At 45.7% G+C, this 19,410-nt stretch overlaps 2 protein-coding genes across 2 annotated transcripts in view; one reads left to right on the top strand and one right to left on the bottom strand.

Moving 5' to 3' along the window:
- PFDN1 (prefoldin subunit 1) overlaps positions 1–8,838 on the top strand; it is a 95,980-nt gene extending 87,142 nt beyond the window's left edge. Inside the window, exon 4 of the mRNA XM_037802168.1 lies at positions 5,694–8,838. Coding sequence (XP_037658096.1) covers positions 5,694–5,777 — 84 coding nt within the window. The 3' untranslated portion in view covers positions 5,778–8,838. The remainder of the gene's footprint in view (positions 1–5,693) is intronic.
- Positions 7,422–19,410, bottom strand: part of CYSTM1 (cysteine rich transmembrane module containing 1) — a 103,061-nt gene continuing 91,072 nt past the window's right edge. The window contains exon 3 of the mRNA XM_037802171.1: positions 7,422–7,901. Within this exon, the coding sequence (XP_037658099.1) occupies positions 7,795–7,901 (107 nt within the window). The 3' untranslated portion in view covers positions 7,422–7,794. The remainder of the gene's footprint in view (positions 7,902–19,410) is intronic.

Below are 19,410 nucleotides of genomic sequence, written 5' to 3'. Positions count from 1 at the left end.
TCAGATGGATTGTACTTTCTGTGGAACTTAAATGAAGCTGAATGCGTTAGGGAGGGTGACAGTAGAGATGACACAAATACTGGGGGTTTGAGGGGCTAAACACTGCTGTTTGGAGGAAATAAGAACAAGAGTTTTTTCCCCAGTGTAGCTCCACTTTAAGTTGCTCAAATAGTCTAGAAGTTTGTCTTGGGCAGGTAGCCAGCATGTAATCGTAGGTGGGATTTGGTAGTCTGACTCCATGTGGTAGCAGAGTCAGATTCTCTTAGCAGGTAAAAGGCTATCTGGGAGGGAAATAAGGTCATTTCTCAGCTGAACCACATCTCTTGTTCTTGTCCTTTAGCAGAGGGACCTCTGAAAGATATTCCAAAGTAGTTTCTAAAAGATGCAGGGACAGTGACCCATTCTTAGATTTCTCTTTATTCTCTGCTCCATGCCCTTAATTGCTTTCTTTTTCTTTGAGTCTGTCTCCCAGCCTTATAGTTCAGCAGTTACCTCATAGCCTCATTGTGTCTTTAAGAGCAAAGCGGTTGTACAGATGTGTTCACAAGTGGACGTGTGTCCTTTGATCAGTTTTACTGTCTCTTGGCTTCACATTCCTGCCCGGCTTTGCCTGCCTTCACTGCCTCTGGCAAGTTGTCCTCCCCACCCAGGCCATCTGAAGTTTGGAGCTTTTAGAGCTCTGCACTGCTGCCGCCGGCCTACTCTGTCTCATCTCCCTTTCTGACTTCTCTAATTGTACCCCCTGTTGCCTTTCTTTTTTTTCCCTTCCCTTTGTTTCCCCTGCCTTCTTTCACACTTTGCCCCCTTCAAGACATGCCTTTATGGCCCTCAGTGAATTCTTGTCCTCTCGCTAAACTTCCCCATTGTGGGCAGCTGGCACTGTCTGGTTGTTTTACTTCTATAAACTGAGAGAACATGAGAATGTGTGAGTCACCTTTAGGGTTTTTAAATTTTGAAGTCATGGAAGAGACAGTGAGATGATAGAGCTTGAAGTTGGCAGTGGTCTGCAAAAGCTGGAAGCCATGGATTCAGCCCAAGGGGGTTGTGTCTGGCCAGGGTAGGTTAAACTCAGGGTCAGAACCACGGGACTCAGAGAGGACGGTCCCTGAGGACACACATTGCAGAGAACATGAGGGGTAGACTGGAACCTAAGGCTTCCTTGTCTCCTGCCCCTGTGGTCTGGACTGGAGGCAGGATGCAAATAAAAGGACTGCTTTTATTCACCATGTCTCCCCCTCCCCCAAGTTCCATTTTACTTGTTTTATTTCTTTAGGGTTTCATTTGAAGAAAAATTTCTGTGGCTAAAGAAAAATCTGTGGGTGAAGGACACTGTTGTCCAAATCGTCATTGTACAAATGGGCAAAAAGAGAAGAGAAAACTCATTTCTACATCCCAAGGAATGAAAAACAGGAAAAATATTAATTTAGAGAAGGAGAGGGAGACGGATTTCCTAGGAAAAGAAAAAAGTCTATGGAGATAGTATCAAGAGAGGAATTACCTCAAGAGTCTATCTGAGGGATTGTGTCATATCAGAAAAGTTCTAGAGATGTGAGCCTCTCTCCATGAGAGGATGAGAGTGAAACGCCAGCCCTCAGTCTGACTCCCAGAAAAAAGAACTTTGGGCTGATGAGCAGTAACTCCAACAATGCCATTTCCCTGGCCATGCTGAGCCCTCAAGAAATCTCAGAATTTCATGTCAGAACAAGGCCCCGCAAGAGTGTCACTGCCTCCGAGCTTTGTGGTTTGACACCACCAGAGAATTTCCTAGGGAAATTTGTTCTGAGGGCCGTCGCTTAGTGAGACAGAAAGATGCAGCAGTGAGGACAGCAGATGCCTTTCCAGGATTCCTGGTGGAATGCATGGGCTTAAAGTGCCCTCTGGAGTTTACACAGCAGTCGTTCTCACCTTGTAGCTCACAGCAGCCCTGAGGCTGCCATCCCACAGTCCAGGACAGGGGAATTGGAATGGTTTGTTTTAGAAGTTGACCCGATAAAGCATAAGGGCCTGTTCCGTTTGTGAGAGCAAGGCTTTGATGTGCCCATTGGGATCAGTGAGGTTTGCCTTGAGGTTAGAGGGCAGTGCCCCAAACTGAAAACCATCTTGAGGGAGAATAATCAGTTTCTGCCATTGCTTCCTCTGGTGGGTGGTCCTTATTCATTCAAGTCAGGAGGGAGAATTAAAAAGGAGCAGTGTGTGTGTACAAGTAAATCAGTAAGGCACTTAATAAACACATTTTATTCAACAGATATTGAGATCCTATTATGTTTCAGGCACTGTTCTAGACATGGAATATATCAGGGGACAGAACCTATCCTTCTGGTAAGGGCAGACGGACAGATAGATAAACATTGTTTCAGGTGGTGATAAATGCTATGGAGAAAATCAGGGTAAAGAGAATAGGGAGTGTGGAGAAGGCCTTTCAGGTCAGGTGATATTTGAGAAAGTCCTGAAGGAAGTGAGGAAGCAAGTGATGTGGTTATCTGGGGAACAGCGAAGGGCAGAGGCCAGGCAGGAACGTGCTTCCTGTACTTAGTGTACTGGAGAACAGCACAGAAGCGAGTGTGGCTGGAGCTGAATGCGTGAGAGGGGGAGTTGTAGATGAGATTGGAGAGTTAGCTGGGAGCAAGACCATACACGGCTTTTTGGCATTGAAAAGGCTTTGCCTTTTACTGGTGTGAGATGGAAAGTCATTGGAAGGTTTTAGTCCTTGGAGGGTTTCTTAGCTTGTCGGAGCTGTTATCACAAATACACAAATTGACTTAAACATGGGAATTTATTGTCTTGTGGTTTTGGAGTCCAGAAGGCTTGCTTCCTTCTGGGGTTGGTAGAATTCTGATGCTGGCTTGCCTCAATCTTTGGGCTTCCTTGGCTTGAATCCCTGCCTTGTGTTACTTGGCAATGTCCTCACCTTTTCTGACCTCGGTGACTTTTGGGTTGTCTTTGTAAACCTCCAGTAATCCAGGTTAAGGCCTGCCCTGCTTCATTTGGCCACTTTGACTAAAGTTAACCTCTTCAAGAGGTCCTATTTCCAAGTGGGTTCATAGCCTCAGGGACTTGGATTAAGAACATTGTTTGTTGGGGTACATAATTCAACCATGAGAGAGAGTTTTAAGTGTTAAAAGATGACTCTGGTCACTGTGTGGAGAATAAACTGAAGGAGATCAAGGGCAGAAGAAAGAGATCAGTTAGAAGGCTACTGCATCAAGGGCAGAATCTGGGTACAATTTGAGATAGTGCTAACAGGATTTGTTGGTTGATTGGATGTCGCGTGTGAAAGAAAAGATTCAAGGATGACACCAAAGTTTTTGGCTTGAGCAACTGCAAGAATGGAGTAGTCATTTACAGAAATGCGGAAGTTTGGGGTCCACAGAGTTTTTGGCTTGACCAGTTGTTCTTGGAGGAAGCTGTGGAGACTCAAGGAAGAAAAAATGTAACTTAATCACTGGTTCCCTAAATTTCTCATCTTTTCTGATGACTTCATCTGTATTTGGGTCAATTCTACGTCAGTTATTTTGGGGATAAACACAATTCCCAGCATACAAAGTTTTTGGGACACTTACCGAGGCCTTTGCAATTCAGTGTGGTCAGAAGCTGTAGCAAGGAAGGGTCCTTTGGGTCCAGAAGAGCCTTAGGATGGACTCTGACTCTGGGGCATCCCTCATTTCAGGTGCCTTAGTCCGGGTCTGGTTACGAGGGTCTTTTGGTCTTAGATGTGCTTGGAGATGAGAGGAATTATTGAAATACTGTCAGAAAACAAGTCCCACTATGCCAGGAACACTCCATCTGTTGGGATGAAGAATTTCAAAGCTAAGAATCACAACCTGAATTTATTGGCCAGAGGCCTGGGCAACAGGGCAGAAAAGCTCTTGCTGATGGTCCAGGGTTATGGTTTTGCCAGCTGTGACAGCAAGTTGGTAAAACCTGAATGCAACACACCTGGATCCCTGGCTTAACTCTAGCAGAGGTGGACCCTGCTTTCCCTCAGATTTCCATGGGGCTGAGACCCAAAAGATGCCCAGATGGTAAAGACACTATCTGGCTGCCACTCCCCTTCTGTGCAACATTCCATGTATGTACATTCTTCAGTGGTGTGTCAGGAGTTATTAGTTTTTGCTTCTTTTAACTCACCACAATTAAAGTCTAGAGGTTGTTTATCAAAGGAAGTTTAAGTTCCCACTCTGATATCACAGCGATAGGACTATATCAGGTTTGGCAGTGGAATTAAACAAAATTCCTTAGTAACATTTGATTTGTGTCCATTGAGTTTTATCCTGGTCACTATGGGATGTTTATGGTGCTCCTGTTGTGTTGTAAGGAACTGTGTGCAAATTGGACAGATGGAAGATGAGTAAAGAGACATGGCTCCTTCTAGCCTTAAGGAAATTTGAAGTTGGGGGAGGACAAACAGCAATCAGAGGTTCACCACACAGGACTAATAAGGATTTGTGTATGCCAAATTTGGCACCTATAGGGAGAAGCCTCTAAAAGTATCATTTAGTAAATATCCAGACAGGGAGTAGAAGTTAGACAGGGATATGTAGAGGGGCACTGGAGAGGTTCAGTGGTGAAGGCCTCCAGGAAGGAGGGGCATTCTATTCCTTTTTCCTTATCTCAGTGGTTGGGGATCAGCAGGGCCCATCTGCCCAGGCTGTGGTGCTACTTTAAGTACAGGCACATGTAACTCACCTGCCCTGTGCCCCAGTCTCTTCATGGCCTTCCAAGGTTACTTGGGCACCTCAGTGGTCAGTGACTCCACAGCTGCTCGGGCGTGGGGTGGAGGGCTGCCTGGACCAGTGCTCTACATTATTGGCTCCAGTGTGGCTCGCTCATATGCACCCTGGGAGGGGTTTAGTGTAAGTGTTCAGTTGGGATATGCCTAGTATTCCTCAAAAAGGGAGCCTGCATTTCATGTCTGTAAGTCGGAAGGAAGCCACAAGTATGCCCTCGGGGCAGAGAGCAGTGATGAAGCTACCATACTTCTGGGGTGACCACAGGGCAAATAATGGACAGACATCATTTCCTTTGACTAATCTTTTGTAATCCTGGTTCAGATGTTGCTCCGGAAAGTAGTGAAAGTTCTGTGTCTGTGTTGGGAGTTTTAATTTAGGACCCAGATGGGGTTGAAGGTAAACTTCCAAAAGGTCTGCCTGTTTTACTCGGTGTGTCATTCTCCTGGATTCCTGGCAGGCAGCAGTTTCATTAGAAAAGCAGATTTCACCCTGACTCATCTGCCTCGGTGAGATGTGGGATACAGTTTCCTAGTCCTGATGGCAGCCCGCAGTCTTGCTGGACAGAGCAGAGTGCACACTGTCGGTTCTGTAGCAGTGGTGGCTCCAGGCGTCTGGCCCAGGCCATGGAAAACCTTGAAAGGAGACAGTCTGTTATGGGGCAGAAGCTTTGTCCTGGAATTTCCCAGCCTTTGTCTGGTATAACTTCATGTACTGAGACACCCATTTTTAGAGTCTACTTCCTGTATCGAGACCCCCCTCCCCCCGCCCAGGGGCCCTCCCTCTGTGGAGGTGGTTTGGGGGTGGGGAAGGCACCCTGGGCAGGTGTGTGTACTTGGCTCCCAATAATCAGTAAGTCCCTGCAAGTCATCACAGAAGAAGCCTTAACTGTTGGGCACCGAAGCTGCCTCTGCCATCCTGGCCCATTCACCCTAGTCCTAACCTTGTTTCTTCCTCACATTGCAGCAGAAAAAATCCTATCTTGAGAGGAGCGTGAAGGAAGCTGAGGACAACATCCGGGAGATGCTGATGGCTCGAAGGGCACAGTAGGAATTCTCTAGGGGAAGCTCTTCCTCTGGACCCCTTCCCTTCCTGGGAAGGGAGAAGTGGTCTGTGCCAGTAAACAGCCTCTCTTCTGCTCAGATGGACATTTTCTCTGGATGGCCTAGGAACCCTCCTCACCCGACCCCACCCCACCCCCACTTTCTGCGTTAGCTGGGGTCCCTTTGCAGATCCCAAACTTGTATTTTTTATCCTGGCTCTGCCTGCCACCCCTGCCCTAAGACACTCCTCTCTCTCCTGGAGGTGGGTCAGGAACTCCTAGGAAAGGGAAGAGGAGAGCCAGGACAGACAGGGAAGCTCTGCTTGAGTCTACCACTAGACATGCTGGTCCCACAATAAAAGGTATCTGTCCATTGTGCTAAGTCTGCTATTCTTGAGCTGAGGGACGAGAACAGAAGGCCAGCGAGGCAGTGGCCATCTTCCATGTTCCTCCGAGCCCCTCTCCAGGGCTGTGGCCCTGGTCCTTCTGCATTGAAACCTTTCCCTGCTTGGGATTGTGATCCTGCCCTCTTCTCATTTCCTTTTCTGTTCAGGTTAAACCCATCAACTTCTGGGCCTCCATGTAGCATATAGATAGGGAAGAAGGAATTACCAGGGTATAGCTGAATTTAAATGAACAGAATAGTAGTTCTATGACAGTTTGCCTAAAGATTCCTTCCCCTACTTTCTTCCAAATATTCCAAAAGAAACTTCAGTAATTAACCAGCAGCCTCTCTAAGGCTGTTTCCCTTCAGCCAAAATCATAAGGAAGGTAGATGCTACAATCCTGAGGCCTCCCAGAGGCTTAGGGGCACTGGTGTGCTGGAACTGCCTTGCACCAGCTTGCAAGAGCTGATTATTAAATGTTCAGGAATTTTGTCGCAAGCTGGTTGTTAAACACAGGCATTATTGAAAATTAAATTATGTAAATTTACAATTAAATATTAAAAGCAAGGATGATAAATATGAAAACTCATCACTTCCTAATTTAGTACATTTTATCATTTTCTGCATACTTAAGGGTAATAGTTGTTGTGTCTGGATAATGCTGCACTTTTCTTCCCAATGGCACGGTCACTGACATCATGTTGGTAGCTTGAAATCAGCCATGGTGGGAACATTTATACCACAGAATCTGGGAAATGCTACAAAATCATGGCTTTTTTTTTTTTTTAAAGAAAGAGTGAGCTGGTAAACATTTATCAGCACACCACAGAGGGCAGACAGACAGGCTGGAGTTATCAACTGCAGCATCTCAGTGCTGGCAGAGCCGATCAAGCTGAAGGTAAAATCTGACTTGCTGCTATGGCAGTCCAGCGCCACCCTGCGGCCAAAGCTGAGATGGGCGGCCTGGCCGACAGTTGGATTCAGGCTAGCCCTGCGTGTGTGCGTGAGTGTTTTTGCCTACGTATATGGGGGTGGGGGGCAGCGAGTGGAAAGGGGCAGCAAGGAACAGCCAGCCCACATTTACCACAGAGGCTGCTTTCCTAGGCTCTCGGAAAATGTAAAAAGCGCCTCTTCAGACACTGGACAGTGATGCCTGAGATACCCATGTTTTGTAAGCCTTAACCTGGGTTTAGGTGCACAGGTGAGCAGTTATGGCATAGACACACAAACCCAGGACTTAGATTATATCTGGAATAATTTAGACAGTTGAGGTTTGAACAGATTTATTGAAACATACAGGGTGTTAGAGAAATTCATTCAGTAGTGTATTACATCTTGCCACACTACCTTGAATGTATCATTTAAAAATTATAGTATTTCATAACTAAGTCTTTGACCAAAAAATAAAAGGAGAATCTTTTAGCACATTTGTTAAAAACCAAAAAGAACCAGATTTTGAACATGAAAAATCAAGTCACTGAATTAAACAGCAGCAATCCCTGCTAATCTAGAATCCCATCGTGTTTAAGGTAGAGGTTCTGTGTGGAGCTAGTCATTTGTTACAGCGATCAGAAGAGGTGGGGGCAGGCACACCCCTCAGAGGTGGTGGCAGAGCTGCAGGACAGGAAGGCTGGGCTGGTCAGGTGAGCATGTCCCAGAGGCAGCAGCAGCAGAGTGCAGTCCAGCAGGCCGTGAGGCAGGTGGATGAGCCCAGGTCATCCCTTCTTTGGTCTTCCACAACATACACTGAAGGGGGGAGAGAGAGAGGCTGAGAGTGAGCGGGCTCAAAGTCCAGGCCCCGCAGAGCCAGAGCCTCCCCTGCCCAAGGAAGGGCTCCAGCAATTGAAGGCTAGTAAGCAGACAGTGCAGCCTTTCTACTCTTGCCATTGCTGATGGCGGATGGGTGGCTCAGCTCATGACTACCTTTCCCTCCTCTTCCTGTTGCTGTTCTAGACTAAGGATACTCTCACCCTTGCAGGGACAAGTGCTCGGGACCTTTAAGAACGGCCTCACACCAAGGCAACTAGGGTGGAGATAGTTGAGAACTGTCCATTGCTGTCTGGGCCAGAGTTGGCTAACCCTTCTTGGCTTATAAACCAGCGGGCACACAGGAACTGGCTGGGGCATTTCTTCAGATAGAGCTAAGCTATCACCCAAGGAAAAGAGAGTGGCTGGGATTAAAACCTCCTAAAAAGGGGCGTTAGGCCTTAAAAGGGTAACTAAAAACCCTGGTTTTTCATACCTGGACAGTGCACTGTATTATGTGTTCCTAACCTTTCCACTTGATGATCAAAGCCCTCAGAACCAAAGCAATAAGGAAAGCAGAGATGAAAACCAGGTCAAGTGGGACTGACAGGGTGGGTGTCCCCTGAGCCTGGCATTTCTGATTTTCTTCAGAATGTTCTAGAATTGGAACTCAGCCCTAAATGCTCCATTAAGACTTGATTGCTAACCACTCTTTCTTTACTTATGAGCTAAACTGCTGCATGTGTCAGCCTCTCTTCCTGCAGGGTGTATATTTAAAATGGCTGAAAGTAAACCTCAGCCTTAGAGGATCTGTGGCCTCTTTTTAAAAATCTCAAAATCATCATCATCAAATTCATGGTTATGAGCAGTTAGGATTTTCAACTTTTTCCAAGTACACAAACACATGATCTTATAAATTAAACCATTTCTTTGGCAATCTTCTTTGTTTCTGTTCTGTCTTTGTGTTTTGTATCTATTTTTATACCTCCTCTCCTGGCAACTCCTCCCTCTGGAGTCTCCTATAGTAGCTAACATTAGATGATTTGGTAGTGAGCTTTTCAAAGTCCTCCCATTTTATCAGCCACCCCCTACTCCAGTCAGATATCCCAATTCCCTCTCCTCAAGACACATTTGATCTCCTCCTGTTCATTTCAGCAACAAAGGCGGAGGTCTTCTGGGTCTGGGAGATGAGCGCTCACCTCCAGGGAAGCCTGGTCAAAGGGGAGAGGATGACCCATTTCTTCGGAGGGCTCAAGTGCAATAACTCATCCTTCCAATAACTTTGAGGTAGATATTATCATCACTCCCCCTTCACAGGTGAGGAACTTGAGGCTTAGTGAGGTGAAGTCTCTTGTTCAAGCACATGTGACCAGGCAGAGGCAGGACCTGCTTGGCTCTAAAGCTTCTCCCAGGCCGAATGGGGATAGAAAAGGGCCAAGAAGAGCACGGGGTGAATGGGGCCACAGCACAGAGGTACAGACTTGTATCCTCTCCAACAGCCAGCCAGGGCCCACCCCACCACCAGAGGCCTGGGCACTCTGGGCTCTGTGGTCACTGCAGCAGGAAGGCCCCATGGAGTGTGGGCCTCAGCCATCCCCAGCCTTCCCTGATCATGCTTCCCTGCCAGCCAGTGTGCGGCCCATCTTGCATGGGCCCTGGGCCCTGAAGCTTGGCTGGCAGTACTAGTTGTCCAGCAGGAGCTGGGGCGGAGACGGCTCCAACCCAGGTGTGCTGTCCTGGCAACTGCCTCCTCGGTCACAAGCAGTGTGGAAAAAGGGAGCAGAACCATGGTTATATAAGAGGCTAAACCGTAGAGGAGGTCGGGTGATTGGTAATATCGGTAATATCTTTATCACTCCTCTGTAAGTCTAAAATTATTTCAAAATAAAAGGTTAAAGAAAAAAGAGAAAATGGTGGTGGTGACTAGAAGAGCAATGGGTGGGTAGAGGCAGGCACTGTCCTCCCTGGCAAGTGCAGCAGTCAGAGCCTGCCCTGGGAAGAGGTCCTGGCACCTGCAGTGGCTGCTCAGCTTGAGCTCCTTCTGGAGAGCAAGTGCCCCCCTGTGGCCAGCCTGGGACCAGGGAAGCCTGGGAAGCTCCTCCTCCTGATGGATGCTGTGCCTTAAGCCTCTGCTTTCAGCTGGATCACCCCAAAGGCTGATCCTCCGTTCACTGTCCCGCTGTCTTGCCAGCCAGTGGCTACCCTGTTCAGACAGTGGCAGGGGCCTGTGTCCTTCCAGGACAAGGCAAGAAGGGACTGAAGGGACTCTGTTCCCAGGGGACTACAGTTGGCTTGGGGGTCAGGCCTAGGGTTCCCTTCACTGCCTAGTCTCTCTTGCCTCCAGACAACACTGGTAACAACCCTCTGTACTCAGCACCAAGCTGGTGCAGAGCTGCAGGACAGGTACTGGGAGCTTTGTCATGTGAATGCAAATCCAAGAGACCAAGGGTGAGCATGCAGATGTGACCTAGAGGCCCAGACTAGGTCACGAAGATCCAGGTAAGCTTTGGGTCTCGGGTGCACAGCAGCTCCACGAGGAGCTGAGCCACCTCTGGTAGGGGCACCCATCTTCTCAGCCCCATGCTGGAAGCAGGGACAATAGATGGGAGATGCTGGAGGCATGTAGCACCCCGGCGGAAGAGGACAGTTATCTGTGCCCACCTGCAGTCTTCCCCTCCAGGGCCACCAGACACACCAACCAGCAGTCCCCTTGGTCCTAGGACCTAGGGCTACCAAACTGTATAAGCCCAGGGGTGCCATTCACATGGACGACTGAAAACCTAGTTCTCGGCAGGCAGTCCACCTGCCCCATGGGGGCTAGGGCAAAGATGACCTGCAAGAAAGGGGAGCAGAGGCCTTGTCTTCCGAAGGCTCCACTTCCTTAGTTGGTGCCAGCCTGGCAACTGAGATCTTTACTCAGCTCAGCTCAGACTTTTTAAATGATTAATCAAGTGTTTCGAAGTGGTAACAGAGCCTCATAGGCCTCATAGGCCCTTCCTGCTGGTGTATTCCTATGTCCACAGTCCCAACCTCAGAGAACTGAGGAGAAGCACAAAAGCCAAAAGATGGTCTCAGGCAGACACATGGACTAGAGCCTCCTGGAAGGTTCAGGCATCCAGAACCTCCTGGCTCCAGGAACTAGGAAGCTGCAACCCAGCTTCTCATGGCCCAGACAGGTGATGGACACCCAGGGCTGTGCCTCAACTGCTAAGGCCTCTACTGACACAGCACCTCCCAAGAGGTGTCACCAAGGAGGAGACAACAGCCCTGCCAGGGGCAGGAGGACCTGTAGTCTGCTAAAGGGCCCTCATCCCCCTTGGGCATCTAGACCAAAAGGAGCTGTCAGAGGATACTGGAAGGGAGGGAAAAATCTTTAAGCATTTTAGGAATAAGTAAAACCTTAAGACAGCCAGAGATGGATCCAGTCACCACAACTTGCAGTGGATTTGGTTCAGCTTTCCTTGGATGTGCGTGTGTAGTGGGGATTGTTTTCCACCCAGCACGAGGGGCTGCACTGATGAGGACAAGGATCCTAAAGGCGGTGCTGCTATGCCCCCTGCTCTCAAGCTCTGGGGAGCATGAGGTAAGTTTCTGAGAGGGGAAAGCGATGGGGCAAAGGATGGCCAGGAACAGCAGACCTCTGTCCTTCTGGGGTTCATCCGAGCAGAGGTGATTAGGGGACTAGTTTTCACAGGATTCTTTCAAGTCCTGAAGACCGAAGTCTTTGAAGGATAAGAGCAGAGGAGGTTAAAGAAACTCTTCCAGTTTCCTCTTCCTTTAGAGGAAGGAGTGATCTGGGGCTTTCAAGAACCTGGCAGAACTGGCACAACCTAGGCCTGGGGCTCCGCATGGCAGGTGCCTTTGCCAGCTAAGCTTGGGGCCTTCCCAGGCCTCCTGGCCTCCTGCCACCTCCTCTGGCAGCTTCAGCTTTGGCCTCGCTGTCCTGTGACGCTTTGAGTCAGGTGAGACCATGTCTTCCAAGACCCTGGCTCTCTCCCTGCTTCAGTGCCCCAAAACACCCACTCCAAGGCAGAAGAGTCTGGAAACTGGCCAACCAATACTCCCACCTCTGTGCATCAGCCACTCAGATTATCCAGCCGGCCACTCACTCTCCAGGTGTTTGGGTGTTCACGTGATTGGTCTGGAAAGGGGGCGAGCGCGCCGACCTGTGCATGAGCCCCTGTTCTTCAGTCCCCAGAAGTGCAGCTGCCACCATCCTGTGAGGGAGGCAGCCCCTGGACAAAACCAAGCAGCTGTCCGAGGGCCAAGACCAAACCTTCTGAGAGGCTGATGAGGGTTAGGGAACCCCAGGTGAGTGGGTCACCTCCTACAGTCAGGGAGCCCGAGCCCCATTCCACCAGAGAGGAGCTTCGAGATTCCAGAGGAGGGGTGCACCCCAGCCACCAACTCCACCCCAGGCTCGATCACAGCCTCTGGCTTAAAGAAGAAACGAAGGGAAGGGGAGCAGTGAGGTCACCTTGGGCTTCACCCCTGCCCACCCCTATCAATCCACTGAACAGTAGGCCAGTTGGTGAGATTTTTGGTGTACCAAGACACTGAATACATCTGGATGAGCTGTGCTAGCCTGACAAGTACGACTGCACTGCCACCACCTCCTGTGGCCCTATTCTTGGGCTAGAGCTGCTGGGGCCACTAGGACTGGGTTGATGGTAGATACTGGTAGAACTGAGAACTCCCCAGGTGTCAGAACTGCAGACAAAAGGACCAACAAAAGAGGGTCTAAACCAGGGCCCATGTCTGCCACACCTTCTGCCAACCCAGGAGCCAGGCGGACTGGGACTGAGGTCTCGACTGCTCCTCAGCTGGGTGACGTTGGCTAAGTCACGTGGGCCTCTGCTTCCTCTTCTTTAGAATAGGAAGACAGAATTGTGGGAGCCATTGCCTGAGATAACACAGGAAAATGCTGGGATGAGGACAACTTATATTATTATTAAGGCAGGTTAAAAATAATAAGATCTCAATTTACAAACAGGAAAGTTTCATCATGGGTTTTTTTTTTAATAGATTCTATAGTGCATCTCAAACATTACCTTTCATAATGTGATACACATTCAACTATTTCGGTTCACATCACTACCATACTGGCCCAGCACATCATGGAAAGCCACAGCTGACTGGAGGGCTGAACAGCTTGCCTGGGAGCTCTATCCAGAGGAGTTTATAAGATGAAGGAGTTACAGATAATTTTATTTAAGTGTAGAGGTACCTGTAAGACTCAGGAGATAACTAAGCGTGTCTCATGCTAGCAGAGAGAAGAAAATAAGCTACAAAAAGAGTATCTCAGGTGGTTTACTAGGGCGTGGTGATGGCCCTGTTTCTGCTGCATGAGACTTTAGCAAGCAATCTTATGTTCCTTCAAGGCAAAAGACACCTTAGAACAGCCCATGATTTGCAGTTAGTTTGGACAATAGAAAGCAGTTTTTCTTTTTTCCTGGAGTCTGCCAGGAAGAGCCTGGGGATGGGTGAGGGGTGCGAAATACTGCAAACATAAGCCTCACACCATCCTGCTAGAAGTCTGTTTGTCCCACTGCCCCAGAGGACAGGACACCAGAGGAACCTCGGGTGTGAGCTGGGGAAGAAGACAAAATGTGTTTCTGGTGCCGACGACCTGATGTCATGGGTGACATTACTTCAGCAGAAGGGAGGAAGCAATTTATTATGTCATGATATCATGATATGATGTATCATGAATATATCCCTAGTGAGATTTTTTGCAGAAATAAATATGCATGGGGCTGTTATGCCAGACAGAAGAAATTAAGGAACATCTGGAGAAAAACCTTATCATGTCTAGCGCACAATGGTTCTGTGACCCTGTGCAGTTCTGTGTAAAGACCCTGAGGCAGGGGGAATCCTCTAATAGCTGGTGAACTGCGATGTTGCTCACAACCTGCTGGAGAGGTGAGACCCATGGGGAGCAAGGCTGTGAAGGGCGGTGGCTGCCCCAACCCACAAGCTCCTCAACATGCTGGTGGGCAGATCTGCTAATGGCTGTTCCTACTCACCTAGATAAACCACATCTCCTTAACAGCCATTCATCAAAAGACACCAATGTAATCATAAGCTGGGGTTTTACCTCTGGAGGAACCACAGCACAGCAAATGAACAAGCAGGCTACTTTGTGTCACTAAAAGTTATAGTATATAAGGGTAATCTCATTTACATGCTCATCAGGTACAGAATTGATCTATTTTTCCAATTAAAATCCCAGCAGGATATTCTGCATTTATAGCTAAACTGAAGAGCTAAAACAATTTTGAAAAAGAAGAATAAAGTTGGAGGAATCACGCTACCCTATTTCAAGAATATAAAGCTACAGTAATCAACAGTATGGTATCGACAGATGGACACATAGGTCAAAGGAAAACGAGAAAAGACAGTAATAGACTCACACAAATATGACCAATTGATGTTTGACAAATATGCAAAAGTAATTCACTGGAGAAAGGATAGTCTTTTCAAAGTAAAGTGTTGGAAAAACTGGTATGCCCAAATTGCACCCCACAAAACAAAACCTTACCTCACCCTAACCCTCATATTTATACAAAAATTAACCCAGAGCTCTAAATGTAAAATGTAAAACTATAAAGTTTTAAGAAAAATAAAAAAAAAATCTTCATGACTTGGGGTTAGGCAAAGAGTTCTTAGATCTGACACCAAAAGCATGATGCATAACAAAAAAAAAATTTGTCAAATTGGACTTTATCAAAATTAAAAACTTTTGCTTTGTGAAACACAGTTAAGAGGATGAAAAGACAAGCCACGGACTGCAAGAAAAGATGCACAAATGAGTGACATTTGCCAGCCTCCCTTATCTGGTGTCTGGCCTTTCTGGAACTCAAAGTTTGGTTGCATGCTTTCTCTCTAACCAGCTCCAGCTGGTTCTTTGCGTCTCTGAGCCTGACTTTTCCAAGTCTGCACAAATGTCTGCCTTCCTCCAGGCCTGAGAAGCCCTGTCTTCTGGTCCTAGCAGTCTTGTTTTTCCCTCTATTGATGTCCTTCACAGAACAGAAAATGGAGAAAATGTATGGCTAACTCCAGTGCTAACTCCAATGGACACTTTTGAGTTCTAACTTTACCTGACATCTCAGCAGCATGTGATGCTATTGGCTACTCTCCTCTTCTTAATATGTCTTCTCTCCATTTTCAGGATATCCTCTTTGCCTAGTTTTCCATCTCTTCACTCTTTTGTAGGTTCCTCATCTACAGACCCATGCCAGAATTCCTTAAAAGGTCAGCCCTACACTGTCTCCTTCATGTCTACCTCCATGTTTCCACCCAACTTGATCTCATTCACCCCCACAGTCTCAATAACCACCAACATGCTAATGCTTTCCATATTTATATCCCCAGCCCAACCTCTCCAACACTCATACATATCGACAACTGCCAACCCAGACATCTCCACTTGAATGTCTCAAAGACACCAGAACCCCTCAGATTAACTCAGCATGGTCAGAACCCCACACAGTTTTCTTCCTCCCACCGAAATGTGTCCCTTGTTCCCAACCTAAGTAAGCACTACCACATGCATGTCAGTTCCAGTCAGAAGCCCAGGAGTCACCACTGACTCTTTCTTCTTTAATCCCCATATCTAATCCATTACCATGTCCTGCCAATTTTTTACTTACAAATATCTCAAATGCATTCATTTCTCTCCATCACCATATGAACTTGTGTCCCCCCTCCAAACCATTCTCCATGCAGAAGCCAAAGAAACCTCTTAAAAATGGAAATTTGATCATGTCATCCCTTTAAAATCCTTCAATAGCTTACAGGACAAAGACCAAAATCCCTAAATTGGGCTACAAGGCTAGTTTTTCAAATAAATTTTCTCTACTGCAACTGAGCCTTCACACCTACTCTTCCAACAAGGCTTTTGCCTGTTAACACCTATTATTCCAGTATTAGCTTGCACTTTGCCTCCTTGGGAAAGACCTCTTAGGCTCTGCCAGATCTGTTCCCATTTTATGTATTTTTATAACATTATATATCTTCTCATCATAAAAAGTATAATATCAATTACTATCTACCTGTGGGATTATTTATTTGCTGAATGAATGATTATCCCTAGAGAACACTGGTGCCCCCCGAGAATGGCTCCCCCGCAGTTTGAAATGCCCCAACGCAATTTTGTGTTGGGCTAACCTGTGATTGATAACATCCTATAGATTAAGGATGTTAAATTTTCATGTTTCTAGGAATTTGTCCATTTCATCTAAGTTGTCTAATTTGTTGGCACTTAGTTGTTCATAGTATCCTCTTATGATCCTTTTTATTTCTGTGGGGTCAGTAATAATATCTGCCCTCTCATTTCTGATTTTATTTATTCACATCTTTTTTTCTTTGTCATTCTAGCTAACAGTTTGTCAATTTTATTGATCTCAAAGAACCAGCTTTTGGTTTTAGGTCTCTCTTTTGTTTTGTGTTTTTTTAATTCTTGATTTCATTTATTTCTGCTGCAGTCTTTGTTATTTCTTTCCTTCTGCTTGCTTTGGTATTAGTTTCCTCTTCTTTTTCTAGTTCCTCCAGGTGTGCAGTTAGGTCTTTGATTTTAGCTCTTTCTTCTTTTTAAATGTAAGTGTTTAGGGCTATAAATTTCCCTCTCAACACTGCCTCTGCTGCATCCCATACATTTTGATATGTTGTGTTCTCATTTTTGTTCATCTCAAGATATTTACTGATTTTCTTTGCAATGTCTTCCTTGACCCACTGATTGTTTAAGAGTGTGTTGTTTAACTTCCTGTGCTGGTTTGAATCTATTATACCCCCATAAAAGCCATGTTTTTTAATGCAGTCTTGTGGGGGGCAGACTTATTAGTCTTTTGTTTAGGGTGCGATGTTTGATTAGGTTATTTCTATGGAGATGTGACCCACCCAACTGTAGGTCAGACCTTTTGATTAGATCATTTCCATGGAGGTGTGACCCCACCCATTCCAATGGGTCTTAGTTAGATCACTGGAGTCCTTTAAGAGCTCACGGAGAGAAGGAGCTCAGAGAAGCTGAGAGCTGACACAGATGCCGACACTTGGAAACACTTGGAGATGCAGACAGAAAGACGTTTGGAGATGCTAAGCTAAGAGATGAAGCCCAGTTTGCCCCGGAGAAGCTAAGAGAGGACCCCTAGACACATAAGAGAGAAACACCCTTGGAGAACAAGCAAAGGTGCCCAGGGGCTGAGAAAGAGAAGTGAAGAGATGGAAGCCCAGAGACATTTTGGAGAAAGCCATTTTGAAACGAAAACCCGGGAACCAAGGACCAGCAGACACCAGCCATGTGCCTTCCAAGCTAACAGAGGTATTCTAGATGCCCTTGGCCTTTCCTCACTGAAGGCATCCTCTTGTTGATGCCTTAGTTTGGACACTTTCATGGCCTTAGAACTTTAAATTTGTAACCAAATAAATCCCCTTATAAAAGACAATCCAAAAAAAACAAAAAACAAAACAAAAAACAATCCATTTCTGGTATTTTGCATAATGGCAGCTCTAACAAACTGGAACACTTTCATATGTTTTTTAATTTTCCAGTTCTCTGCCTGTTATTGATTTCCAGCTTCATTTCCATTATGGTCAGAGAAAGTGCTTTGTATAATTTCAGTCTTTTTTAATGTATTGAGACTTGTTTTATGACCCAACCTGGCGTCTCTCCTGGAGAATGATCCATGTGTACTTGAGAAAAATGTATATCCTGCTGTTCTGGGATGCAATGTTCTATATATGTCTGTTAGGTCTAGTTCGTTTATCATATTATTCAAGTTCTCTGTTTCCTTATTGATCCTCTGTTCAGATGTTCTAACTATTGATAACAGTGTATTGAAGTCTCCAGTTATTTTTGTAGAGATGTCTATTTCTCCCTTCAGTTTTGCCAATGTTTGCCTCATGAATTTTGAAGCACCCTGGTTGGGTGTATAAATATTTACGACTGTTATTTCTTCTTGGAGAATTGCCCCTTTTATTAATACAGTGTCTGTCTTTGTCTCTTATATGAGTTTTGCATTTAAAGTCTATTTTGTCTGAACTAGCATAGATTCCTCAGCTCTTTTTTGGTTACTATTTGCATGGAATATATTTTTCCAACCCTTCACTTTCAACCTATTTGTGTCTTTGGGCTCTAAGGTGAGTCTCTTGTAAGCAGCATATAGTTGAATCATGCTTTTATATCCATTCTGCCAGTCTGTGTCTTTTGATTGGGAGTTTAATCCATTAACATACAATGTTATTACTGTACAGGCAGTGTTACTTCAGCCATTTTATCCTTTGGTTTTTTATATGTCATATCTTTTTTTTGAATGTATCTCTTTTTACCCTTTTAGTTATCCTTACTGATAATCTTTATTTCTTCACACTACTCCAAGCCACGCTCTCATTTTTCCCTTTCAGCCTGCAGAACTCCCTTTAGTATTTCTTGTCGGGCAGGTCTCTTGTTGACTTTCTTTCTCTGTTTCTGTTTATCCGTGAATACTTTAAACTCTCACTCAGTTTTGAAGGATAGTTTTTCCAGATAAAGAATTTCGGGCTGGAAGTTTTTCTTTCAGTATCTTAAATATATCATTCCATTGCCTTTTCGCCTCCATGATTTCTGATGAGGAACTGGCACTTAGTCTTATCGAGGATCCCTTTTACGTAACAAATTGCTTTTCTCTTAGTGCTTTCAGTATTCTCTCTGTGGCATTTGACAGTCTGATTAGTATGTGTCTTGGAGTAGGTCTATTAGGATTTATTCTGTTTGAAGTATATTGTGGTTCTTTGACATGCATGTTTAGGTCTTTCATTAGAGTTGGGAAGTTTTGGGCCTTTATTTCCTCAGATATTCTTTCTGCCCCTTCTCCTTTCTTTTCTCCTGGGACACCTATGATACATATGGTTGTGTGTTTCGTGCTGTCATTTAAATCCCTGAGACACTGCTCAACTTTTTCCTTTCTTTATCTGTTCCTCTGACTGTATGATTTTGATTGCCCTGTCTTCTAGTTCGCTGATTCCTTCTTATGCCTGTTCAGTAATCTCTTTAGCCATATTTTCCTTCATCTCCCTGAACTGAGTTATATTTGTTTGAACATTTTTGATTAGTTTTTCCAAATTCTGTGTCTCCTCTGAAGTTTTAATTTGTTCCTTCGACTAAGCCATATTTTCCTGTTTCTTGGTATGGTTTGTAATTTTTTCCTGATGTCTAGGCATCTGATTATCTTGATGGGTTTACTCTGATGGTCAGCGTTTTATTATTGATTGGCTTTGTGTTAAGGCTCTTCCTTGATGCTTGGTTCAACTTATTCTAGACTTTCAGAATGGCCTTTATATAAATGAGCAGAGTTTTTCAGCTATTTGTCATCTGATTCTTGCCCTGTATATGTGGTACAGTTTTTAATATTGCACTTTTTGTGCAGTTGTTTCACCTCCAAGAGAAAGCTTCCTTTCCTCAATTCCTTCTCTGGGAATCTGTTCTGTTAATGTTTGTTTTTGTTTTGCCTCTATAGTTTTTTATTCTCCATCA

The sequence above is a fragment of the Choloepus didactylus genome, chromosome 13, assembly GCF_015220235.1.
Source record: "Choloepus didactylus isolate mChoDid1 chromosome 13, mChoDid1.pri, whole genome shotgun sequence".
Lineage (NCBI taxonomy): Eukaryota > Metazoa > Chordata > Mammalia > Pilosa > Megalonychidae > Choloepus > Choloepus didactylus.
The sequence above is the reverse complement of the archived record's forward strand: the minus strand, read 5'-3'. Positions and strand labels throughout refer to the sequence as shown.